The following is a 27,083-nucleotide window of genomic DNA, read 5'->3' as shown; positions in this document are numbered from 1 at the left end:
GGTCTCCCCAGGCGCGTGGCAGCGGGGGCTGGGTTTTCTCGGCCACAAAGTGGGCTCACCACCTCCCGCCCTGGGTGCACAGAGGGTGGGGACACGCGTGTGAAGAGGCTGCCAGAGTTCCTGTCGACAGAGTCCCGGCCGTCCCCCTGCTGAAACGTGCCCCAAGGGCATCTCCTAGGTTATCTTTAAACAAAAGTCCTAAGGGAGCACGAGGGAGACAGCCCAGGAGTTCTCACGCTCGAGCCTATCCACCGGAGGAAACCCAGATGGTCAGCGATGAAGCGTTCCAGAACGAGTGGTGATGGTTGCACGTCTCTGCGCCTGTACCAACACCGACTGAATCCTGTACTTCCAGGCGTGAATTTCTCAATAGACACAGAGCAAAATCCATCCCCAGGCTCCGATTCCGGCAGGTCGGGGGGGAGGGGCCCGAGGGTCTGCAGTTTGAACAAGTTCCCAGGTGTTACCCTTTTGAGAACCCTGTTCTCTCACCCAGCCGTCCTGAGCGCCTACAGTAGGGCTGGTGCATTTCCGGGACAGGCTCCCTCCTCAGAAAGCACCCTCTTGTGTCGCTCGGATGGCACCCATTGGACCTTTGCAGCTTGGGAGTGCTACTTTGACGGGGAGGTCGGTCCTCCCAGTACCGACCCAGGTGACGCCTCCGGTACAGCCTGGTGCGGAGTCAGCCCCGGACCGACGACACAGCAGTATCCTAACGACTACTGCAGTTTAATCTGTGAACACCTTGAGAGCGGTTTGCCAAATCGCTGAAAATTTCAAATTCTATAACCTCAGTGTATTTTTTTCTTGATCATTTTGGTCCTTAGTCTTAAAATATCCTTAGGAGGGTTCAGATTTCTGACAGACGACGCGGACACAGATGCCAGCTCCGCTCACTTACGTGGAAGAAACACACTCACCTGCCCAAACCCCTGGCTTTGCAAACCCCACCGCAGGGCCGTCCGGGAAGTCGGCCCGGGCACTGGATGCAGAGGGCAGCGCGCCCAGCGCAGTGCTTCCCATGGTGGCCGGTGACCATCCACCGTCCCCGCCGCAATGCTCATTTGTGAAAACACGAATCTGACATGGCGAACTCCGGTGGCTTGGAAGGGGCCTCACCTGCACGCACGGGGGCCGATGGGTAGGTCTGTCCTCACCTCCAGATCTTCCTGCGACCTGGGGGCTTCTGGGCGCTGCCTCCCCACACCTCTCCTCCCTCTGGTCTGCTTGACTTGTGTCGACACCAGGAACACCACAGGAGCATAAAAGCGTCAAACACTGTGACTTTGTTTACTTTCCATTTATTCACATTTCATGGATATTACACTTCCTCAAAAACTAATACAAATTGAGATTACATTGTCTGACAATTCAAGTATTTTAGTTTTAGAAAACAATTTCCCATGTGACATAGGAAGCAAACATCTTATCCAACTGATTGCTAACAAGTTTTACAGCTGTTACAACTGCACCTGCATCGGCAGAGTCCACGGTCCTCAGCACGATGGCCTCTGGCCAAGAACGTACCAGTGTGTAGAGCGCGGCCTGGATGGGCTGCTCCCGGCCACCTGCTGGTACCACAGGACACATCAGGTCCTACCGCAGATTCTCACTTCCAGAGCGAGCACAAGTACCCGGGGATTGGGGAGTGAGCCACTTGGTCTGCAAAGCCTTCAAACGCCCGCGCTTGCGTCCTGACTGCTCCGGAGTAAAGAGTAACTGACGAATGCTCAAAAAGCAAACAACCTGTTTAAACTTTAAAACTAAACCAAAAAAAGGCTCAGTGACAACTTGTTCTGAACTCTGATGGTAAGGTGAATTGTTTTTTCTCTACCCCGGAACAGGTAGATCTTTTTTGGCATGCAGCTTATCAAAACTATAACGTAGAACTGAAATTGTACAACAATAATCCTTGTCAAGAAAATCAGTTTAACAAATGGCCAGACTTGTCCTTCCGTAGAAAACACAATCTACATGCTGCTTTAAAAACGGGACACACGTTTCCAGCCCGTAATTCAAAAAAGAAGACAGCACAACGCCCAAGTTTTTGCTTACTGGGGAATGCTCCAGAGGAGATGGGACAGGCACCAGTTTGAAAAAAAAAAAAAAAAAAAGAAAAGAAAAAAAAGGCCACTGGGACACTCAGTATGACGCAGCACGGTTAGGATCAAAGGTGATCCTTCGGGCCACGCAGATGATACACATCACAGATCCTTCAACTAAATACAAAAATTTCCATCTACATCAGACAGTTTAAAGCCAAATTTCTAGTTATTTTGTTAAAAATAATTCTAACTAAAGCCAAGGGGTGGAACTGAGCTATGGGTACGGTGGGGGGTGAGCTCTCTGGGGGGCCCCGCCCCCGAGTAACATATAAGCACTTAGACTTTACAGTAAAATCCACACACACTCACGCTCTTTTCTGCTAGTACGTAATTAAAGTGGAGGCCAAAGTTCCTAACGCACAAGGGACACGGAGGAAATAGCACGTTGTGAGTGATGGTGCACATGTCACATCTGCCCCTGTAATGATCACTTTCACAGTGACAGCTGTAGCAGCAAGTTTGCCGGGAATGTTAGGAAAAGAGAAAGCCACGCATACCCACTACTTCAAAGAGATATGAGCTATTTTTCCAGGGGGGTTGAGAGGTGGCCCAATTCTGATGTTTTCGGGCCATTTCTGGCAAACGTCCCACCGGACAGGCCGAGGCTACTGCCACCGAGGCGCTCCTGAAGGCGCCTGGGGACCACAGGAGCACGTGACACCAACGTAGGACACACGGGGCCCCTCATGTCCTCGTCCTTCCAACGGCTGGATACACCTCAGGTGAGGGAACAGGACCAATGACGCGGAAACGGTGTCAGCCACCCGCTTACCACAGATCGCCGGTAACAGAAACTCACCCACGTACTCTTTCTAAAAGGAAAATGCAACAGAAGTGGCCACGCCCTCCCTGTTGTCCCAGGTGAGAGTCTGACCACGTCTCACAAAGTGTAAGCACCTCTCTGTGTATTTGTCCAGAGTCACACACACGCGGGGGCCAAATTCTCTCAGCAGAAGCAGAAAGCAAGTACAAGAATCTCATGATAAATGTTGGGCCAACTACCACACTTCAAGTGTTTAACACGGTTGATCATAAAACGGTTTCCCTGCCCCCCCTTATATCTAAAACTTATAGCTTCTTTTTTAAAAAAGCAACTGTACTATCTACAGTTATCGTGACTGTTCTTTCCTAAGTCAGAAAACATTCTATGCGCTGAAGATCAGAATATACAAACGTGAGCCCTCAGGCACGGACCCTGAGCCTTTAAAACAAGATCATTAAATGACTAACGAGGAATGAAAGTGGACATTTAAACATTAAAAACTGCATCTAATTCACGTGCCCAGAGTCTTCCCAGAAGGCGAGGATTAGCGACCCAACAGCGGTGGCGAAGTGACGGGATCTTCTCATGCACAACCATGGCTCCCTTCCAAATGGACATGCCGAGTATCTTACTCTTAAAAAAGTCAATGGAAACTTATCAAATGCGGAATAATATACTTCCGTCTAAAGTTAAAGGCAACATTCGCACACACGATTTCAATTCCATGACCTTATTGCATGTTTCCTGGTGACCTTACATGGCTCATGTGTAGTAAAAGCTCTGAGATCCTCAGGGTCCATCACGGTACGAACGAACTAGGACAGATTCACTTTCTTTTTTGTACCGTGCTCGAACTTTAACTTAATTTTTTTCCCCCAGGTTTTGCGGTCTATGGTCTATCGACTATAAGCTACCAAATTTGTGCTTTTAAACCCTCATTCCTGACCACCCCCCATTCTGTCTGTCTGTAGGGGACGCACTGGTAACAGCACCTCAGGAATGCCACTACAAAACCCCATCTACAAAACCAAAGAACAAACGCGTTTCCTTTTAAAATGAAAAAGCAGTTCCTGAATCAGGTAAAACAGGCCACAGGGCTAAAAGGCCGATGTCTGCAAATGATAAGCTAAAGCCTCTAATGCGGAGGGGGAACATTTGGTGGTCAAGATTCAGCTTTAAAACAAGACGATGCGGCAAAGGAAAAAACGCCTCTGTCACGGCGTGGTAGCGAGATTCATTTGGAAAGGGCGCTGTCCTCCCAAATCAGGCAAGCCCACCAGAGAGAATGCCACAGGCAAGTTTCCTCCTGGACGCAGGGGTTGCCGGCACGCCTTGCAGGCCGCAGCAGCGCACCCCAAAACCCGTGGATCGGAACAGCCTTTGGGAAGTCTAATCGATACCCTGATTTTGGTCTATTAAGAAATCACTTGCGGTCAGTTTAATAAATGAACATTAAAAATCTTCCAAAAAATTTCATTCAAACGTATTTTACACATCAGACAGTTGTTAAGAAGGGAGAATACAGTTTCTTGACGCTTAACATTTGCAGGTTTTATTGGCCACATTCATCTTCCTCACAAAGTTCTAAGTTACCGTCCGCGGCGGGCTGACTACGCGGAGGGCGGGGGAGGGGGGGCAGCAGCTCGGCAGCGACTCCGCAGAGGGAGGGCGTTCAGGCGTCCTTTTTCTCCAGTAAAATTTTGTGCAGCTCATCTGCGTCCTCACCTGTTTTTTACCCGGATTAACATGGTGACCGGGACGGTGGCGTTCTTCTCATCGATGGGTGGGTTTGGGACACACACAATAAGTACGTTGTTTTTCCCCGTTCGGGTGCACGGCATATTGGGCGGGATCAGGACATTCAGCAGTATGTTGCCTGCATTTAAGCAAAGGAAAAGGTACATCAAAATCACACAGACCCCGTGTCGGGAGACTACAGCTTTAATACGCGAAACATTCAATCCAGAAGCCCTCTTCAACTTAACCGATCTAACGCGGGGGGCCATCAGGGAGGTCACGGGAAAGGGCACTGGATCCCTGGTGCACATGCCAGCACGGCGTCCCTCCAAGAGGACCACGAGGACTCTGGCAGGCCCTGGCCCTGCTGCGGGGAAACCGCCTTCCACCCCGCTCCTGCCCACATCCCCGGCCTCCGTTGCAGCAGCCAGGCCCTGCTGAGAGGCGTCCGTTCTTACACGAAAGGAAGAACACTTTGGCACGACCCGCAGCCTTCACGAGGTCATTGGAATAAAGGCAGAATGGTCAGCAAAGAAACCTCTGTCTGAGGCAAGCATGGCTCCCGGATGGGCAGTGGGGCGGGGGGGCGGGGAGACCCACTAGTACCATGATGGCGTCACCCATGCATCAAGCCTTCGGGGAAAAAAAGCCACAGGGAAGTTTCTGTATCCAGCCTGGCAGGGCCCAGAGCTACCCACCACTTCCTCTCAGACCTGCCCCGTCCTCCTTCCGGCGGGCTGTTCTGAGGGCGAAGCTGGGTGTGGGGTGAAGGATGGACTGCAGCACGTTCAAGTTTTTTGCCTACATAAACCAGATTCCTCCGAACGGTTAACTCCCCTTCTGTGTTTATTAAACCATCCACTTTATCGATAGCTGCTTGGTTACATTTCTAACACAAATTAAAACGAAAACCATTTTGGTGACTTCTTGGCTATAGTTTTTAACACACCTATATCTCCTTACACATTGTCACTTAATTAAATCTGTAAATAGTCAGTAAACACGGGATGCATTTGGTTTCAACGAGTGCTATTCCGACCCCAAACACAGCAATATACTCGACCTGGAGGACCGCAGTGAGCGAGGGGAAGTCTTTTACACCATGTGGTTATGAGGACTTTGGGCCACTTGAAAAAAGAGATACCCACCTAAATTGGTGTCGGCCCGCACTAAAAGCTGTGTCTTCTGATTTGTTGTAGGTTTTAAATGCAAAGTACCCACACCTTTCTCTTTAAATTCATTGTCTTTCTTGTAAAATAGTTTACACCTATGGGGAAAAATAGGCATCATCAGATATTCCAAAGACAAACCAAGTCACAAGTTTTCTGACCACCACCGTTCACACTTGTGTGGAAAGACCCGCATTAAACGAGCAGAGGAAGCTTCAGGATGAATCCTTGATTGATTCAAGCTGGGTCTGGGCACAAACCAGAACAAGCAAACTGGTTAGATACTGTAGAACCCCTCCCTAATTTTAAAATAATAATAATTCTTAAAATAGTGGCTCATGGGGCGCCTGGCTGGCTGTCAGCTGAGCGTCTGACTCTTGATTTCAGTTCAGGTCACGGGGCACGGAGCCTGCTTGGGATTCTCTCTCTCTTTGCTCCTCTCCCCCATGCGCACATGTACCTGCTCTCTCCGAAAGAAAAATAAAATTGCCACTAGCTCCTAAAAAAATAACCCAGTGGGTCACATACAACTTTTAAAATGACACTTTCTAAAATGGACACTTTTCTCAGTTCAGTCAAAATCACAGCTAAGCAGCCACAGGTCTCTGCCGTGCTCCTCTGGCCCCGAGCTCAAGAGGTTGACCGGGTCCTTTAAGGACAGGAATAAATGCAGGACACTCTGCTCCCATCTCTCTTCCCTCTTTTCCTATTTATTTTTTAAGTTTCTTCTGGACTCCTTCAATTTTGGGTCTACCAAATGCTGAAATCTTGGAAAACATTCTTAAGCAAGGCTGAACTACCAGTAATATAATCAAATGCCTCCCCAGCCTGCCGTGTCCCACGTCTCCTTAGGTTGTTAATAAACAAACCCAAACCACTGCCTGCTCCTTTGGTTTGTTCCAGCTAGCAAAGAATCTCAGGTCAGGATCACTCCTTTGTATCATCTGTGTAATTAAGAATGAGCAAAAGGAATTGTTGGATCCTTGAAAGTTCTCAGATATAACACTTGGGGATTCCATAGAATATGGTGACCTGTTATGAAACTCAGTCTGAAATTTTTGTTACTTAGAAAAACACATGTAGGGAAGCTTCTAAAATGGCACAAATAAGTATTCTGTAAATATCTTTATTAAAAAGCACTAATTTCATCTCACTGGGATGAGAGAATTCAAAATTTCCTCTGATCTTTCTTCTTTTTTAAAAATTTTTTTTCAACGTTTATTTATTTTTGGGACAGAGAGAGAGCATGAACGGGGGAGGGGCAGAGAGAGAGGGAGACACAGAATCGGAAACAGGCTCCAGGCTCCGAGCCATCAGCCCAGAGCCCGACGCGGGGCTCGAACTCACGGACCGCGAGATCGTGACCTGGCTGAAGTCGGACGCTTAACCGACTGCGCCACCCAGGCGCCCTGATCTTTCTTCTGAAAGCAACAGCTCTCATATAAAAACAAACAAAAAAACCCGAAACAACTCTCATCACTGGGGGAAAGACCAAGGGATGGTCACTGTGCACAACTTGCTGGCTGAGAAAAGCCACAAAGGCCAGGCATGTCCCCATGAAGACAGGAGGCCGCCTGAGGAAGGGCGGGAGTAAAACCAAATCTGCAATCAGTGATGAGGTGACTTTGTGCAGGAAGGAGGAGGGGCAGAGAAGGAGAGAAGCCCAAGCGGAGATGGGGCAGGTGGGTGGGTCACGGAAAAACCTATCTCTAAAGCACTTTAAAAAGCAGGAGAGAAGAGGAGCACTGGGGTGACTCAGCCAGTTAAGTGTCCAACTTTGGCTCAGGTCGCGATCTCACAGTTCTTGGGATCGAGCCCTGCGTCGGGTTCTGCGGCGGAGCCTGCTTGGGGTTCACTCTCTGCCCCTCCCCCACTCGCTGTCTGGCCCTCTTAAAAAAACAAAGGCAGAAAAGAAAAATAACAAAGAGTAGGATACGCCCACAGGAAATTTACAGAACCAGCTTGCTGTAAACACACAGGTCAAGAATTCTTCCTTGTCCAGTTCAAAGGGCAAGCACAGCCTGACCCCGGGACGGGATGCTCGGCGCGTTCCGTGGGCCCCCTTCTTCCTCCCACGTCTCCGAAGACATGCTCACCGAACGCACTCCCAGGACTCCCCACTTACTTTTTGGAGTAAAACGCATCTTCCTCTTTCACTTCAGTAACTACTACTTTGGGTGGCTCGTCATTCTCTTCTTCATCTCCGCCTTTTATAAACACAAGACCAACTCAGTAAAATTCAAATCGAACGCTTAACGATGTAACAGAAGCTGTCTATCCCCGCACCACCCCCCACCCTCAACCTAAAAATCCTACGTAAGCCGATGTGGAAATCGAAAGCACGCGTCTAACTGGGCGTGGGGGAGCGGGAGGACTCGCTGGATTTTAACGGTTTTCTGAAAAATGAGAACAATTTTTAACAGGACCCTACCTCTCTCTCCTAGATGTCAATTTGTAGAAGGCTTTGGAATGAAAAGTTATCGACATGATTCAGTGCCCAAATTTTAACAGGAAAATAACCAATCAACACCCACACATACTCAAGATTACCCCACTAGAGAAGAAGAATGTCAGATGGGGTTCTAGCCCCCTTCCCCCCCAAATGCTCCTGCTAAGGAGCTAAGGAGCTAAGGAATAATCGATCTGAGCAACGGCCAAAGATAAGGAAGATAAACTTGTTTACAGGACTTGTCAGAGAAACCACCCCCGTGTGTAAGCAAGCTTTGCCTGAACTGCCACACCGCTTGGGGCTCGGGTCCCAAGGGTCCCCTCCCTGACCGAGCCCAGGGCCCCAGGCACAGGGGAGATTGAAGTCACTATGGGATGCAAGTAACATCCTCTGGAGAAAGACAGTCTCAGGAAACTCAGTAAGTTAAACAGCAACAATTCTGGTGCTCAAACAATTCAAAGACAAGATTTAAATTTTAAGAAGGCAGTCCTGGGGGGCCCCTGGGGGGCTCTGTCCGTTAAGCGCCCGACTCCTGGTGTCCACGGAGGTCACGAGCTCACCGTCACGAGTGGAGCCCCATGTCAGGCTCGCGCCGAGCGTGGAGCCTGCTTGGGATTCTCTCTCCCTCTGCCCCTCCCCTGGCTTGCACCCTCTCTCTCAGAAGGAAGGGAGTCCGGAGTTAGGTTCTCCACGGCAGGCCCCAGGCATCCCGGTGTTTTAGCAAGCTTAGGCCTTCCGATGCGCCACGCACCTCAAGCACCCGGAGACGCAGGCACCCTCACTTCCACATCCCTCCCACAGGCTCTGCCACTGCCCGGGCCCACTGGGCCCGTTCAGGGCAGGGGAAGGGAAGGGAAGGGAAGGGGCGGTCTCCATCCTATGCTGTGCACGGGGCAGCCGGTGCCTGAGGGCGCACCTGACGGCCAGGCAGAGGGGTACCGGCAGTCTCGCTCCAGGGAGGAGGGACACGGGACATTTGGTGGCAAACCGGCCACCGCGGGTTCCTTTCTTTCTCCCTCTCACGAAGTTCACATCTCCTGAGACGTATACTTTTTAACTGCTTGCGAAGAAGTATCTTCACACGTGTGGGCTGTTCACAGTCACCACGTGATGACAAGCGACCGGGACGCGAACCCCTCTCCTCAGAGAGCTAAGAAAAGAGGGAGGGAAGGCTGACTGGGGGCACTGATACTACACAAGGTGGAAACTTCTGGAAAGGCGGCTGCAACCCAGACACATCCAGGGAAAACCCCGTCAATTTGTTCCCCATGGCTAACAAGAGTCTCCCTGTTTTATTTATAGTAGAGCACTTTTCTGCCATGTGACCTCACCTATGATTATAAAAACCTAAACATGAGAAATCCCATAGATGTTTATGACCAGTTTTTAAAAAATTTTTTTTAACATTTATTCATCTGTGAGAGACAGAGAGAGACAGAGCATGAGCGGGGAAGGGGCAGAGAGAGGGAGACACAGAATTGGAAGCAGGCTCCAGGCTCCGAGCTGTCAGCACAGAGCCGGACGCGGAGCTTGAACTCACGAACTGTGAGATCATGAGTTGAGCCGAAGTCGGACGCTCAACTGACTGAGTCACCCAGGCGCCCCTATGACCAGTTCTTTCAATAAGACACAATTGTCAAACAAAGTTAATTCACTTAATTTTTATTTTAGAGAGAGCATGAGCAGGGGAGAGGGAGAGAAAGAGAGAGGAGAGAGAAGAGGGGAAGAGAGAAGAGAGGGGAGGGGAGGGAGAGGGAGAATCCTAAGCAGGCTCCACGCTCAGCACAGAGCCCAACGTGGGGTTTGATCCCACGACCCTGTGATCACGACCTGAGCTGAAATCAAGACTCGGGCACTTAACCAACTGAGCCACCCAGGCGCCACTCACTTAATTTTTTACATGTAAAGCCACGCGTTTCATAATTTTCAAAGTCATCGTGCCAGATATCCAGATGTTCCTCACTTTTACCTTTATATTCTTAATCCTTACAATAAACTCTACAGAAGCGGTCTTACTCCATTTTACAACTAGGGAAAACAGACTCAGAAACAGCTGGCCAACTTTGTCCGGGATCGCACCTAGGAAGTGACAGTCACAGCGTGAATCCAGATCCGTCCGAAACACACACCTACGCTCGTGCCACTACACACCAACTCGGACACACCCGGAGCCGACCCGCGAGGACGGCCTGGGACTCTGTCATTACCTTTGCGTTCGTCGCTGCCGCCGCCGGCTTGTACCTCCAGCGTCTTTGTGGCGAACGGTGAAGAGACCGGTTTATTCTGGCTGATATCTTTGCCAAATAAACCGGAGTTTCCAGAAGAGAATGAAAACCCAGTCAGGGGGCCAGAGTTTAAGGAGCCCAAGGCAGAACTCTCGATCTTCTTGCTAAAGTGAAACGAGGCACCTGCTGCTCCCGCCGACGGGTCCGCTTTCTTTTCAGGATCCGCCTCCGTCTTCTTTTCGGACGCGTCCTCGGTTCTGCCGCCATGAAACAAAAATGTTGACTCCTGCTGTGACTTCGATGACCCGAAGAGGGAGGGAGACGGGGTGGCGCCGGGCGTCTTGTCGGAGTCGCTTTCGGAATCCCTGCAGCTGCCGCTGCTCCCGAGCTGCTGCTCGATCCCTGCCAGGTATTTCTCGTAGTCTTTGAAGATGGGCGTCAGGTCGCAGAGCGGGTTTGCGTTCACGTGCTTCACGATCCAGTCCCGCACCGAGCAGTTTAAGGCAGCCAGCTGCTTGTGATAGGCGTTCCTGGGGCAGGCCGGGCCAGAGGGGAGGCCGGAGGAAGAGGGCTGCTGGCTGTCACCGTTAGTTTTGGGATTTAAAATCTTTTTATCGACCAAGGAGGTAGGACCGTTTGTGGCAACAGATCCTATAGGAAATTAAAGTTTGAAGCGTTTACTGAGAAGCTGATTGGATTCTATCCCCCAGATTTTTATGCTGCACTGCCTTCGTATTTTCTTTTACCGTACCCTAGTTTTGTGACAGTTCAAGAAGCGTGTGCACGTCTGACATTTAGGAAGCAGTGATCACAAAAATCAAACTTTGTACAAAAACGGGGCTCGCGTCAATTAAACCTCTAAAGGTTTAAAATGGTCTTTTCTTTCCAAAGGATGCCTGATGCCTGCCTTCCCCGAGAACTGTCACAACGGTCAGGGGAAAGCTTAACCCCCAACGCCTTGGGATGAGCACGTACTCGTGCAGTTAAAATCTTAACAGGGAGCGCTAGCTTCATCACACCGAACACTCCGCCTAATTAACACCCAACGGGCCACACTTAAAATACCTAGCGAAGTACAATCCAACCAGCCAGGGTCACTTCTGAAAACCGAAGACCGCAGCGCAGGATTCCATTCTCTGTCACTGATCCCGAGAGCTCTTGACCAACTCTCTCAGAACAGATCAGGCAATCAACATACGCCGGGCGAAACCAATCTAGGCCGGAAGACCCCCTAGGTTCCCGGGGGGCGCGCACCACACAGAAAGTCCTCGGCCCCCATAGAACGAATGAGGAGACGGGAAGGCAGGTCTTTACAGAGGGTCCACTGAGAGCGTCCTCTTCTCCTTTGACCCTCAGGTCAATTCCGAGGGTCACTCTCATTTCACAGTTGAAGATCTGGACGCTCACAGGCTAAGGGACTTTACCAGGGTCACAGAGCCGGAGACCGGCAGAACTGAGAACAGAACCTCGGTCTATCCTGGCTCAAAAGCTTCTGCTCTATTCACTTCCTCTGCAAATAGCCGATATCTAATTTGCATCCCTTTCGGTATCACCCTGTTTCTGCTCGTTTAGTCCCCCAGGACCCAGGATAAGTACAAGAAAAGTATCTTTGCAGAGTTACTTTTCAGATGGTCTTTACCCAGATGTGACCAGGGGGAGGGGAACCTACTCACCAAAGGCTGCCTTGGTCTCGCTCGCTGCCCTGGCACTGGAGAAGGGAGGGGCACTAGTTATGCTGCTTCCATTAGACAGTCCTTCCAAAGGCTTCCCTCCAGCACCGTTACCAAATCCAGAAAACCCTCCTCCTCCAGATGGTACGACCAAACCTTTAAAACCTTTAAAGGCCCCTCCACTATCAGACTGAAATACAAAGAAAGAGCACACGTTAGATAACCCTCTTTTATAACTAAGTAACAGTATTATCTTGGCTCAACAGCGCCTAGAATCCTTATGCCAGCAGCATTAAAGGAAAACTGCCAGCACAAGCTGGAAATGAGGCAGATTTTCCTCCTGATGACACAGCTCTGCCATCCAAAGCTGCCTTCCTGAGACAGCCATGAAGGACAGTCCCAATTTACAGTGAGATTTGTTTTTAAAAATAGATTTAGGAAATAGAAGACAAAAAAGACTAATGCGGTAAAGTTGTGTACGCAGCCTCAGGATTGTAACTAAAAGCAAACATTTCAATACAACGAATCCCTAACGAACCATTTTTCACGTACTATGCAATCAAAAAGACCATTAGCCCAAGGATGCCGTGGAAACATCAAGTCAGGTGAACTCCAAGCGCTTTACCCACTTACCTGTAATCTCCTAAGCCCTTCTGCAGCCTTTAGTCTCTGGGAACTGGTGAAGTTGACTCTCAGATCTAGACTTTCCCTTAGTTGAGAAATCCACAGGCGACATTTTTATTCTCCACTTTCTTGCGACTTCCAGTAAATAGCAGGGTCTTTCTAGCACTTTCAACCCACTGTGGCTGGCTCTCTCACCTCTCTAACCTGAGATGCTCTGGAAACATCTGGCACGCCTATGAACTTCTAACACTGCTCTCTGGCCCGGGAAACTTTTGGAGACACGTTCCTCGGTTTACAGTGCTTCACTGAAGTTACTATTTCCCTCCCGTTCAAAACAGTGGTTCTACCGCAGCAGGGGATGGTCTGCTTTTTGGATCAAGGATCCAAGGGAGGCTCTAGGAAATACTCTCAAATACATATGCTCAGAACATCCACGGGAGTGCACCAACCTTAAGTTCACGCACAAACGAATTAGAATCATGAGCTCACAAAAAATTACTTACACTAGAAACTCTTCATTTTCTAAATGGGCCAGTTAGCGTAATATTATTGCAAAGTTTTAAAAAATCGTTCAAAAAGCTTCAATCATAAACATAGGAGTTCAGATGGTTACTGGCCACGGATACAATTGTGGCAATAAAATTAGGCCAGAAAAACCCAGAAAACAAAAACAAAAGCAAAGCCTTAACTTGCATAAATTTCAGTGCATGTAATATAGTTCTTCGGTTCTGACACTCTATAAATTTGATTTTTAATGAATCAGTATCCCGAAGACACCACACAGAGCGCTATCATTTTATAAGATTCCATGGACGAAGCATAAAAAGCTGTGAGTAGCTCCTCAGAGCCTTTTACTTTGCATGAGATTTAAAAACCAGAGGATATTGATAGTTATTTTAGAGACTGCTGACAGTACATTGGCTCTAGAGCCATCACAAAAATTCAAGAACCACTGGCTTTCAAACGAAGGAATGGAGTCATTCAGAAAAATGAGAGTACAAGCGAATGAGGTAATCCACCGGGGCAAACACCCGTGTCTGTCAATCTCCCTCACGTACTTTGATTTTTCTCCATGGCACTTAGAGGAAAACTAAAATTATATATTCAGCGTGTCTCTTCCATCGTTAGGACGTAAGGCCCACCAGGCACGGATATTTTACTCACTCCTGTCTTCACCCACCAATGAATCTCTAGTGCTCAGCACAACACATCCGGGACAGTTGACATGGGAACAACCGGGGGTTAGGGACGCCAACATCCCTCCCTTATCAGAAAAATAATAAATCTGCGTATAAATGCAATTCAAACCCGTACTGTCAACGGTCAACTATATACAGGAAAAGTCACATTTCAGCACTTAAGCAGATGATAGAACTGTTAATTTCTCTAATATACAAGCTCTGATGGAAACCTGACGCTGCAAGTTATAGTCGAAATTATGTGTGTCTTTTATTTCCTTTAGCAGCCAGAGGGCCCCAACCCCCTTCCCTCTGGCCCAGTCTGGACTGTGGTGGACACGGCTTGTACTTCTTCACTGTCCCTCATCTGACAGCCGGGCCATCCCTCCTTGAGGCGGTCTTCCTCTGGTTTCTGTCTACACCGTGAGCTGCCACTCTCAGCCACCCTCCCTGGTTTCAACCTCCTGCGTGGTGAGGACTCTCACAGCTGCACCTCCTGTTCCAGGAAGCCACCCCACAGACCTAGTGGTCTTCCAGAACTTCACCTCAATGTACCCCAGGCTCTTAGAACACATTTCCCCAACTGAACCGATCACTTCCTCCACAATTAAGTTGTCCTTCCCTCCTGCTGCCCCCTCTCCGAGGAAGAGCCATCAAACTTCACTAGGCTTGATACCTAGGTTTGACCGGTCACCAGTCTTTAAGAATGAAATCGGATCAGTGAAAACTTGGAATAACAAAACCGAACAGAGTCACCACGGAAGGTGCAGGGGAGCAGATTCATTCCAAAGCTGCCACCCCGGATGTTCAAAGCAGCCTCTCCAGCCTGACAACAGATGTCCGGGCCACCGAGTCAGCACTCAGGTATCTGGAAGGTATCTGAGGGCTGGGAATTGTACCGGGGGAGACTAGTTAAACGTGGGAGTGACTGCTGAATACGGACCACGTGATTTCCATTCACAAGTTACAGTTCATCTTTTATCCTTGTGAACACAGGAAGGAAAACACTGTAACCTACTATACTGGGAAGAAAACCAGCACCTGCCATGCTTCTTTCAGAGCTAAAGGACTCCCCCTGACCCTCCCCTCGACGCCAGGATGCAGCAGGACTCCGAGGACACCTTGCGTTTCCCTTCCCTATGCCATCTGCCGCTACTTCTGTTTGTATCGTTCCATGTGTCTTTTCCTCTCCTTACTGCCGTTCGGCTGGAATCTTGTCTATAGGATCGACATTGGATTTCTGCAACTCGGTCAGGTACAGATCTCACGCTTCTTGTTGTCCATCTCCCGTGGTCTACATCAAGGATTTTCACAAGTGGAGTTAGCATTTTAAAAAGCATTTATCGATCTGACGGCTCCCACAGGTAGAAATGCTCTGCAACTCAGGAGTCAAATTAGCGTTTAATGCCAAGGGCGGTAAGAAAACACTCACTTCAAATCCAACATTTCTACGCTTTGCTTTCTTTATGGCTCTATTCTTCAAGACTTCCTCACTGGCCACTGAGAATGTTCCCACCTGCAGGTGTACAAATTAAACAGCAGTAAGATGAGGCCCCAAAAAAGAAATGAACAAAAAAGCCTAACCAAACTTATCTTCATATCTGGTTTTAACATACTGTTAATACTAACAACAAAGTTAAGGAGAGGGCAGATTAAAATAAAGTTTATGTCTGTTGTCTACATCGTGAATCCCAAAGCTACTTAGATGAATCAGAAATCTCCCAGAACGAGGTGCCTAGGTGGCTCAGTCAAACATCTGACTCTTGATTCCGGCTCAGGTCATGATTCACGGTACATGAGTTCCAGGCCCGTTCTGGGATCCAGATCAAGCCCCCAAAATGGGCTGCGTGCTGGGCTGGGCTGGGCTCCGTGAGGGGCATGGAACCTGCTTACGATTCTCTCTCTCCCTCTGCCTCTCCCCTGCTAGTGTGCTCTCTCTCTCAAAAAAAAAAAAGGAAAAGAAAGAAGTCTCCCAGGATCTATGCAAATCCAGGCTTTGCATACAACCCGGAGAGGAGCACACACAGAGAAAGTTTTGCTAAGACCAAGACCATCAAAAGTTTTAGAAAACTATTCAGAACTGGTTCTTCAGATTTTAAATATATTTAAAGACATGTATCTTAGAATAAAAATCCACTTTTAAGAAGTAAAATCTATTCTTCAAAAGCCAACAGTTACCTTAAAGATCATCAACAGTTAACGGTGGTGGAGCCAGTTCTAAAACCCAAATGCCCAAATCTAGTACGTTACTACTTCAGTTTCCAAAAACACATTTTATTTTTATCACGTGTGCATACCATTTTTAAGAGAAACCTTGCCCATTTGTCCATCACCCAAAAGCCCACTGATGTACCCGGGACTCCTAAGGGCCCCTGCTTGGAAGCTACCGCTCTTCCCAGGAGCTAAAGTACCTCGTCCATAATCAGAAGTTGGCTGAAGATCTTTGGGTTTATTTCAACCCTTCTTTTACCCTGTAGGGCTGGCATGAAATACCTTCTGTAAGAAGATGTCATCCATAGTTATTTCAGGTAAGGTTAAAGAGACCTCCATGCTTACAGACGGGACTATTTGGTTGCATTTGTCCCCAAACAAATGGAATGCCCTTTCAGACTCATTAGATTCAATCCAAATGGAGGTCCTTTCACACCTGAAATATCTTAGCATCAAAGCAAATCATTATGCCGCAGTCTTAAATCTTACTAGGCCCAGAATGAAACTTGGCAGAAGATCTGGAAAAAACCTGAGTTACCAAAGACCTGGTTAAAAAGCACCAAGTCAGTTAGAAATGTTAAAAACCTTGTCGAAGTATTAATAAACTTGTGATTTTGGTTTCCCTAAACATAGGAATACGTGTATTTGTAAAGGAAAAAATGTTCATACGACAAGACAGATTCAGCAAGAAGACAGTTTTCGAATAAGCTTGGAAACAGTTTTGCAGATTTCTACTTCTTCCTCTTTTTTTTAAACTTAGCACTATTCTATTGGCCTGGGAGCATCAAACTGCTGACAAGGCACTAAAAATGCAGCTGTTATTTCTATTCTTTGTAAGAGAGAAAAGGAAATATTTCTGAGGGAAGACCATTTTTATTTTGTGAGGAAAGAAACTAGGCCATCCAAATTCTACTTCATTGTTGTGGGGGTGGGGGGGGGGGCGGGGGTGGGGGTCTCAGATCTGTGTGAACATGAAGTAAGACAGGCCTCCAAGAAGCATTAGGGTAAGGGAGGTGACCCCAATCAGAAATCTCAAATTACGGGTGCGGCAGACGGAGAAGTCACGTGGCATAGTACCACTTCTCACGTTCGGGCGCGATGCTAAGTTCACGACCAGATCACTTACTCACCCTTCAGGCTTGACTAAAACTATGAGTTTAGAATGCAGCAAGTATATGAAATTCAGGAAGGTGCTTCTACAAAGGTGCAGAATATTTCAGGAACGGGAACTAGTGGGAAAAAGACAGCCAAATGTAATAAATAAATTTCTATACTAAGTACAGATCATAAGAAACCATACTATTTCCTGTTCCGGCTGTTCTTTAAAAAGGCCTTTTTTTTTTTTTTTAATAAAAATTTTTTTTTAATGTTTATTTATTTTTGGGACACAGAGAGATGGAACATGAACGGGGGAGGGGCAGAGAGAGAGGGAGACACAGCATCCGAAGCAGGCTCCAGGCCCTGAGCTGTTAGCACAGAGCCCGACGCGGGGCTCGAACCCACGAACCGTGAGATCATGACCTGAGCTGAAGTCAGCTGCTTAACTGATGGAGCCACCCAGGCGCCCCTAAAAAGGCCTTTTGATTTTCCTACCAAATCTGCCCAAGGAATCCCAAAATGAATTTAAATTTAGAAGCAGCAGGGAATCGTTCTTGGGGAAAGATCTTACCTCCTCTGCTTCGTCTTCTTGATCCCAGTTCCTGTCGGTCAATTCTTTCTCAGCAATTCTTTTGGCCATTGTTTCAACCCTACGTTAAAAGTGAAAGAAGTGAAAAGTTTACTTTTCTGGATCAAGATGTAATTCCTTACAACGAATTTTTAAAGAATTTTTACGAAGAATTTTAAACAATGCTAAACCAGCTCCGTTTGAAAAAACACTATAACACTGATTTTTAAAAATCTGAAGTACTGTATACGTAATCAACAAGTGATTAATTTATTCTATGCAAATTATAATCACAGTCTTGCTACAGGCAAAACATTTTAAACACTGCAAATTCTCTTAAAGATGATTCAGTCAAGAAGCTCATCCTTAGACAAGAATTTTAATAAGGCAGTGGAAATACCTTCACAGCATGAGTACCTTTCTTTAGGCTACAGACAATTGATAGAAATAAATTTCCCGAGACTGAACATTTAATTACCCCAATCTGTATACTGCTAAGCTAGAGTATCATTTAAAAGTTCAAAATGTAATTAATATCGATGTGTTAACATTCTGAAAATTTACATATAACCCTTCAAGAATAAGACATCAGCTCAACTCTAAAGCCAGTGTTATGAGGCGGGGGGCAACAGTATTATCTCTGCAGTGGACACAAGCAGCTAACCAGAGAGGGTACTTGAAACCATCCCTTAAAATTTGCCATGTTTTCTGATCCTAACATATGTTGTTTACTATAAAAAACAAAAATACCAAAACACTCAACAGAGAGCTCCACTGTGAGCGCTGAACTGGCTCGTTCTCTAACTCGCCAGCTAAATGGACCAAGCAAATTCCACTTCCCGTGCTACCCGCCTTGCCTGGAATTCACCAGTTCATTCAGGGTCCCCGAAACCTGTCTAGACTCCTTTCTGAAGGTCTTTCCCCACTCACTTTACTCACCACCACAACCTACCAGAGTCAGTTCCTAGAATTTCATGGTCATTGAGATACACACTTACACCCGGCCTATTTCTCTTTACTATCTGCACAATAAAATTCAAATGTTGACATTCCAAAGTCCTCCAAACTCTGGCCCCCTGTGGAGTCATTACATAGGGGATTTTCAGCTTTTAATACTATCTTAATAATACCTAAACTTCTCTTTTACAAGTACGTACATGCTTTCTTTCCTGACTATAGAATAAATGGTTTTAAAGCCCGAGTTGCTAACACATGAAATATGAGACCCAGCCATTACCTGCAAATCCTTTTTTAAGGTCTCCCCCCACCAGATACCTCGTTAAGTTTTGCCATTAATCTTTGTTATTCAAACAATCGAGGTACTTTCAGACACGATCTTACTGAACTCCAAAGGTTCAGAGGCCAGGTCTCTGCTGGGATTCTTTTCCTACTCAGTAAGTAACACCTCCACCAGAGGGCAGAAGAGGGCAGAAGTTGAAATCGTCGCTTCTGCCGAAACTGTAAGCGATTAAGGCAAAAAAGGGTGACGCTGAAAGTACAAAAACCATAGTAAAATTTCAGCATCTAACTCACACCCACAAGTGAGGAGACAGCCAGCAGAGTAAAAACCAAAATGAACACAGCCGCGTCCGTATCCTACCCTATGTATTGAATCTGTGACCTCGCCACAGGGCAGGGATCTTCGCTGTGTTTACTGACCCCCTCCAAATGCCCCGAACCTGTCCATCTTCTAGGAGGTATGCCAGAAGCGCTCAATCAGTGACCCGGGGCACTACGGATTTCGGAAAATGCTACACGATGCCCGCGTCTCAGTTCTGCCATTTTCTTGCTAGACCTTTGGCAAGTTATTTAATTGTTGTGACTTGGCCTCCTCATCTGTAGACAAGGCAGGTGTGGGGAAGTAAGATCAAGAAAAAAAGTTAGTTTAGGGGCGCCTGGGTGGCTCAGTCGGTTAAGCGTCCGACTTCGGCTGAGGTCATGATCTCACGGTCCGTGAGTTCGAGCCCCGCATCAGGCTGTGTGCTGACAGCTCAGAGCCTGGAGCCCGTTTCAGATTCTGTGTCTCCCTCTCTCTGTGCCTCTCCCCTGCTCATGCTCAGTCTCTGTCTCAAAAAAATTAAAAAAGAAAGAAAAAAAGAAAAAAAGTTAGTTTAGCACAGTGCCCAGAACAGAGGAAGGGCTTAATGAATATTAAAGAAACAAATTTTGTTAGAAGCAAAGGCTATAAAAAATACTATTTTTTTTTCTTCAAAATGTACAAAGTACAGTGTGGAAAAAAAGACTTCAATTATGAGCCAGGCTTTAAAATATATTTTAGCAAATCCATATTTTATTTCAAAGCACGATGCTTCAGTTAATAAATTTTCTTTTTATGCAAAAAGAAGGGGGGGGGGGACAGAAGTCTCTGTTAAGTACTCAGAACGAGGCCTAGCACCTAAGGAGTTTTATGTCCCGGCTATTACTAAGAATTTAAGGGCACCTGGCAGACTGAGCCAGTACAGCGAGGGACTCTTGATCTCAGGGTTGTTGGTTTCAGCCCCACTTTGGGTGTAGTTTACTTAAAAATAAAATGTTTAAAAAAAAAAAAAAGATTTAGAAAACGTTTGGGCTTGTGGCTAAAAAGGCACCAGCTTTCGAAAGGATTCCTAGGTGGGAAACACTGTCATAGCAAATTGCGAGTTTTCGTAATTGGGAAAAAGCTATTATTTGCGCCGGATAGAGTCATGCGGTCTCTGCTACCAAGTGCTGCCTCATCCTTGGGGCTGAACTTTAGTCAACACCAGGGTACCCTAAGATGAAAACACATTGGCCCATATTTGACCGAGGAAACAAACAACAACAAAAAACAAGGGGGCAGACCCCGGAGACGGACATGCCAGGGGAAAAGCGAAGTCTGAAAATTGCTTCTTAAGGGAACAGAGTACAAGAGCCGATCGATAGCCCGGGATTGCACTAAGAAAGTGAAGCCGAGGCAGAGGTAGCGTCGGGAGCGAGGAGAGGGCGGCGAGCTGGCCAAGAAGGAAGAAGTACCGAGGGGAACGGCTAGGAAGGGTGGCCGGATCAGGATGGTCCCTGCCCGCTCCGGCCTCCGCCGGGGCCGCCTCACCCAAGTTGGGCGCCGCAGCCCCGACAGGTCGGTCCGGCGCCCGGCTTCACAAACAGCACCCGACTACGCGCCGCTGGGATCGTCCCGCCCCACCCTCCCCGGCTGACCCCACCACCCCACGGCCCGGACCCCTTACCCCGGCTTCTCCTTCCAGATCCGAGTCCCGCGCCCGGACCCCAGCTTCCTCCACCCCAAGCTCGGGCCTCTCACCCCGGCTCCAGCCCAGGATCCTCCTTCCGGGTCCGCGTCCCGGATCTGGACCCCGGCTTCCTGCCCAGGGTTCCCCTTCCAGCTCCGACTCCCGCACCCGGACCCCGGCTGCCTCCTCCCCAGGCCTGGGACCCGCAGCCCAGCTCCCCCTTCCAGGCCGAGTCCCGTACCGTGACCCCGGCGCCTCTCCCCAGGCTCGGCTCCTTCTCCTGCCACGCTGCCCGCCCTCTTCTTACCTCCCAGGCGGCCGCCGCGGCACTCGCTGGGTTGTGGGTGCGCCGAAAGCCGGGTGCGCGACAGCGAGCAGGTGCGAGGCTGCAGCCGCGCGGGCCTCGGGTCTGGAGCGGCCGCTGCTCGCCCGGTTGGGCGCGCCCGGTCGCTTCCGGTGCGCCGAGGTTCTCGAAAGACTTGGTGGTCAGCAAGCCCCGGGTCTCAAACACCATGTCCTCTGGGGGCCTCGCCTCGCCTCTCTGTGTTCGGCAGTGAGGGAGAGCCGCCGCTCAGCCAGAGACCGCCGGGGGAACGGCGCCGAATATGCTCCAAGCCGCCATTTTACAACTCCAATCTCCCCTCCCCCCAACCAACTCTATAAAAAGGAAGGAAAGAAACGCCCGCGTCTAGTCACTGCGCAAGCGCGCCCGTGCTCAGGCGCGCAGCACCTCCCTCCGCGGGCACTGGAACGACGCGCGGCGCAGGCGCCCAGCTGCTAGGAAACCGTCGCCGGGAGGAGCGCGCCCGTCTCACGCATGCGCGCGCATGCGTGCATTCACGCACGCGCGGGCCTCGGCCGGGGGAGCCGGCGCCGGCGGCGGGAGTTTGCTCGCGGTGGTCACGTGTCGGCGGGGGGTTGGGGGGGGGGACGCGTCTGAGGCGCGGGTGTCGCGCGGGTCTGTGCTGTCGGCTGAAGTGGCTCTGCCAGGCGCTCCGGACCGCACGGTCAGGCAGTGAGCGTGACCGGGGCACGGGGTGTTCCGTGCGAGGCGCCGCGGGACTGCGAAGAGACAGGCGGCGGTCGGGAAACGTGAGTGGATTTGGGATGCCCGGCGCCGCCTCCTGTCCCCAGAGCGCTGGCCCAGGCGACCCTGCTCTGATGGCGGCGACGTCCGTCCCTGGCCGCTCAGGGCAGGGAGGCCTGGGACTGCGGAGCGCGGAGCACCGGCCTCGGTCGTGGAGGAGAAAAAAAAAAAAAACCGGATCTACTTGGACACCCGGCTCGGATTTGCTTCCCGCAGCGGGTGCCGCGGGGGCGAAGTAACTTGCTTAAAATCGGGCCACTGGTGAGGACCAACGAAGAGGCGGTGCGCAGACGCGATGTTACACTGCGCAACTTAATGCATCCGTCTCTGCGCTCTTGTCGGAATACTACCGCCTAGCCCTTCCAGGTGCTTCGGTGCAGGGCTTCGTGTAGTGGAGGATTAGGTTACGCCGCACGGAGCAGCGCGTCTGTCCCTGCCTCTTGGGGGTCACGGGACACCCCGGGAGTCACTCGCGAGAATTAACTATTTAGGAAGCTTGCTTCAGGAAAGGAACATTCCTAGAGCGATGGTTCTTAACCTTTTCGGTGGGGGAGGGGTTTATGGCTGTTGAGCATTTGAAAACCTAAAGATTTGTGCATCCGTGGGTGCTTGTAGAGGACAAGTTCGCATACGATTTCCCGTGCGTGGGAGCCCTCCCTAAAAGCCCATCCTCGGACCACTGTGTTAGGGACTCCTTATCCAGCTCGATTGCACACACAAGGGTTAAAGAAAGGTGGTCCCTCGGGCGCCTAGGTGGCTCGGCTTTTGAGTTCAGCTCGGGTCATGATCTCCAGCCCCGCCATCGCCATTGGGCTCTGTGCTGACAGCTCAGAGCCTGGAGCCTGCTTCAGATTCTGTCCCCCCACTCTCTCTGCCCCTCCCCCACTCGCATTCTGTCTCACTCAATAAACATTTTTTAAAAATTAAAACAAAAACCAGTGGTCCCTGCGTTGGCCATTTAAAAGAAAGCCTGATGTATTCCCTGCCCTTAACGGTGACTTCCCCTAGGAATCCAAAAAGGTAGATGTTGCCAGATGTTTGGTTTTCCCCCTGAGGATAGATAATGAAAAAAAATGTCCAGCCAGGAAACTGGATTAGTTGTTGCCTGACTTTGTCTCACTGTCCTTGTTAATTGTATGTGTAACTAGTCCAAGAACGTTGACTAATCATGTGTCATCGCGTGGGCTCTAATGCCGTGCTCATTAGTGGTTTTGTTTTTATCAGTTTTTGCAGTACAGCTCCTTCTGGGTGATACGTGACTTATCAGAGCTATCCGTTTGGTTAGTGCCGGAACCCAGGTCTCACTTCAGCCTGACGTCCCATTCCACAAGCCCTTTCAACAACCGTCGAACAGCTGCCTATGTTGGGGACTCCACAGATGTTTGGTGCCGAGCCAAGTGGCCACTCATGTCTGCCGTCTGTCCCAGGTCAGCCTTCCTATTCTTTACAGGGACTGTCCTAGACTCTCCTCGCTTAGACCTTTCCAGCCACCTTCCTCCCTGTTCCACCTGCCAACCCCCAGTCTGACCTCACTTCATCTGTAGTTGGGTTGTAGGCACCCAACCAGTTACTAAAAGAACGAACCCATCTGTTTCCTTATTGAGAGAAATATTATCCCAGACTTTCCTGATCTGATCAGCAGCTTGTGAGTCTTCGTATTTGGTTCTGTGTGAAGCTCATTCATCCCCAAATGTCTCTAGTGCCTATTTATTTATTTATTTATTTATTTAATGTTTTTATTTTTTTTGAGACAGAGACAGAGCAGGAGCAGGGGAGGGGCAGAGAGAGAGGGAGACAGAATCCAAAGCAGGTTCCAGGCTCTGAGCTGTCAGCACAGAGCCCGATGCGGGGCTCAAACCCACGGACCGTGAGATCATGACCTGAGCCGAAGCTGGACGCTTAACTGACTGAGCCACCCAGGCGCCCCTCTAGTGCCTATTTAAAAAAAAAAAAAAAAAAAGATGGGGCGCCTGGGTGGCTCAGTCGGTTAAGCGTCCGACTTTGGCTCAGGTCACGATCTCACGGTCCGTGAGTTCGAGCCCCGCGTCAGGCTCTGGGCTGACGGCTCAGAGCCCGGAGCCTGCTTCCGATTCTGTGTCTTTCTCTCTCTCTGCCCCTCCCCCGTTCATGCTCTGTCTCTCTCTGTCCCAAAAATAAATAAACGTTAAAAAAAAAAAAAAATTAAAAAAAAAAAAAACCAAAGAGACACTGTGCGAGTGGGGGAGGGGCAGAGAGTGAGAATCCCAAGCAGCCTCCTTGCTGCCGGAGCTGACCCCGACTCCGGGCTCGAACCCACAAAGCCACAAGATCATGACCTGAGCCGAAACCAAGAGTTGGATGCTTAACTGACTGGGCCCCCCAGGTCCCCCTCTAGTGCCTTCCTGTAAATGGAACGGTAATTGTTAACGTGGAAGTAGAAATGCTAGATTACTTGCTGTGTAATATCTGGGTTGTTACCACATAAGAGACAGACAGCTTAGGTAAGTAGGGGTAGCCTTTCGCGCAGGTACAGGTGACCCTTGAACAACGCAGACTTGAACTGTACGGGTCCACTTAGGTGTGGATTTTTTTCAATAAATACAGTATAGTACTGTATTTTTCTGATGGCTTTCAGAACACTCTTCTGTCTAGCTTATTTTATGCTAAGAATACAGTGTACAATGCGGATACAAGCTCTGTCAACGGTTAATTGACTATGATTTGAGTAAGACTTCCAGTCAACAGTGGTTCGGTTTTGGGGGAGTCAAAAGTTATACTTGGATTTTTGACAGGGGAGGCTGTCAGTGACCCTTACTCCCATGTTCAGGGATCAACTGTATTTACCATTGAAATGTAGCGAGTTAAAATCACAACTTTTATTCTGGAAATAATACAGAAGTTTTCTTGTGAGGCGAAGCAAAATAGTACATTTACTTCTTTTTTTTTTTTTCAAATGATGATTTCCAGATTTTCTTTTTTTTTTTTTTAATTTTTTTTTTCAACGTTTTTTATTTATTTTTGGGACAGAGAGAGACAGAGCATGAACGGGGGAGGGGCAGAGAGAGAGGGAGACACAGAATCGGAAACAGGCTCCAGGCTCCGAGCCATCAGCCCAGAGCCTGACGCGGGGCTCGAACTCACGGACCGCGAGATCGTGACCTGGCTGAAGTCGGACGCTTAACCGACTGCGCCACCCAGGCGCCCCTACATTTACTTCTTAATTGCGAATTGTAGCGTGAGGTGATGGATGCCTTTCTAATGCAAATAAAAAGATTTATGCATTTAATAGCACTTTGGCTGACTTGCACATTTTGTGTTAAAATTCCCTGCTTACTGAAATGACAGCGTTAAACTGGCTATAACTCAGGAGAATAGAGGCAGTTTGCACACAGACCTCTATCTCCATTGAATTTGGCTGCGTCCATTTAGTGAAGGTCTTTGGGAAATTTATGAAATAGTTCTCCAAAGGTGTTAGACAGTATTTCTGAAATCCCTTTCACTTTGCTTAACCACCGAGGATTTTTATGGTTGCCCAGGCTGGGTCATTTTCTTATGTTCAGTTAATAAATACCCACACCTGTTGGTTTACCTGCTTCACCTAATTCAAAACGAGTTCATTTAGTCCTGCCTTTGTGCTGCTTGAGTTCCACTAGCGGACAGGAACCGCCACTGGGTCGGCTTCACACTGTGATCAAGTCATTAACGTCGTGGACAATTGAAGTCTAGTTTAACCCCGTGAAGAAAATTGCAAGATAAGATCTGTTGAATGGCCGCTGTGTCCTGGCCTCTGGTTCCAGGTAGACTTGAACTTTGAGATTGGAATCATTCTCTATTAGGACGTAACAGAAAGCGCGGTTCAACGGGAAGCCTACGGGGCCACTCTGCTCCCGATGTTACGGAATTCACATATGAGATGTACCGTCAGCCCCGCAGTGGGGCTGCTGGTGTGGAGTAGGGCTGCAGAAGTTCCCGACTAATAGAAGCCACCACCTCCTTTGTATCTGCAATGGCCTATTCATTTATTTTTAAGGAGGCTTCATGCCCCGTGCAGAGCCCAATGTGGGGGCTTAAGCTCACAACCCTGAGATCCAGACCTGAGCGGAGATCAAGAATCAGATACTTAAGCGACTGAGGCACCCAGGTGCCCCTGCAGTGACCTCTTTATTATTTTTTTAATTTTAGAGAGCATCCAAGTGGGAGAGAGGAGCAGAGAGAGAGAGAGAGAGAGAGAGAGAATCCCAAGCAGGCTCCACACTCATCACGGAGCCTTCCACGGGGCTTGATCTCACGACCGCAAGATCATGACCTGAGCTGAAATCAAGAGCCTGATGCTCAACCGACCAAGCCGCCCAGGTGCTCTTTAAATCTAGAAATGACCTCTTAAAATCTAGGAATGTACTTGCACCTTTGTCTTTTATTTTGGGTCATTTGTCGAAGAGAATTTGTGCCCCGTCCTGGAGTATCTTTTATCTAAAGAAAAAGGGGAAAAGAGGTTAGAACAAACGGGTAGAGAGCAGGCAGTGCCGAAAAGAATATCACGTGCTGCTTTCCTCATCCCATTCTTCGGTTCCCAAGGAGGGTGACTGAGTATTGATAAAACGATATCCACAGTCAGGAGGAGGTAGGTGCTAAAGGCAGCAGAATGAAGAATTTGGGGTCGTTATCCCCAGACCATAGAGCATGGAATTCTTAAATGATTGTGCCCCCAAACGCCATAGTTCTTAGAAGATACGCATTTCCCCGGACTCATCTGAGGTCCAGAAATCCACAGGGTGATGTGTTTCCAACAGACATTCCCCAAGAGCCTTGTTTCCTCCCATGCTGCTTCTTGCCTGAACTTGAAGCTACTGGGAGCCCTCCTCCTTTAGTTGTTGGGAAGGCAGAGGCTATCCAGAGTGAGAGAGGAAAGGGAGATGAATAAAATCCGGAGACGAAGAACGTGAGCTCTGGCATTAATTGCCCCTTGATTCCCAAGCAGGCTGCTTGCCAGCTGGATGGCCTTGGACAAGCTATT

At 48.8% G+C, this 27,083-nt stretch overlaps 1 protein-coding gene and 1 long non-coding RNA gene across 2 annotated transcripts; one reads left to right on the top strand and one right to left on the bottom strand.

Annotated features, from left to right (window-relative positions):
• Positions 1–1,285: 1,285 nt before the first annotated feature.
• On the bottom strand, positions 1,286–21,691 carry NUP50 (nucleoporin 50). The gene is given in 9 exon segments (XM_043562878.1): positions 1,286–4,600; positions 4,602–4,744; positions 5,754–5,872; positions 7,900–7,981; positions 10,431–11,099; positions 12,122–12,308; positions 15,353–15,436; positions 17,801–17,879; positions 21,311–21,691. Coding segments are annotated over 8 exon segments (1,413 nt in total). The 5' UTR covers positions 17,870–17,879; positions 21,311–21,691; the 3' UTR covers positions 1,286–4,540.
• Positions 21,692–21,917: 226 nt separating this feature from the next.
• LOC122472889 lies at positions 21,918–26,467 on the top strand. The gene is made up of 3 exons (XR_006294544.1): positions 21,918–22,095; positions 23,315–23,517; positions 26,252–26,467. It is a non-coding gene; the product is annotated as an uncharacterized LOC122472889 (long non-coding RNA).
• Positions 26,468–27,083: the final 616 nt, after the last annotated feature.

The sequence above is a fragment of the Prionailurus bengalensis genome, chromosome B4 (assembly GCF_016509475.1).
Source record: "Prionailurus bengalensis isolate Pbe53 chromosome B4, Fcat_Pben_1.1_paternal_pri, whole genome shotgun sequence".
NCBI lineage: Eukaryota > Metazoa > Chordata > Mammalia > Carnivora > Felidae > Prionailurus > Prionailurus bengalensis.
The sequence above is the reverse complement of the archived record's forward strand: the minus strand, read 5'-3'. Positions and strand labels throughout refer to the sequence as shown.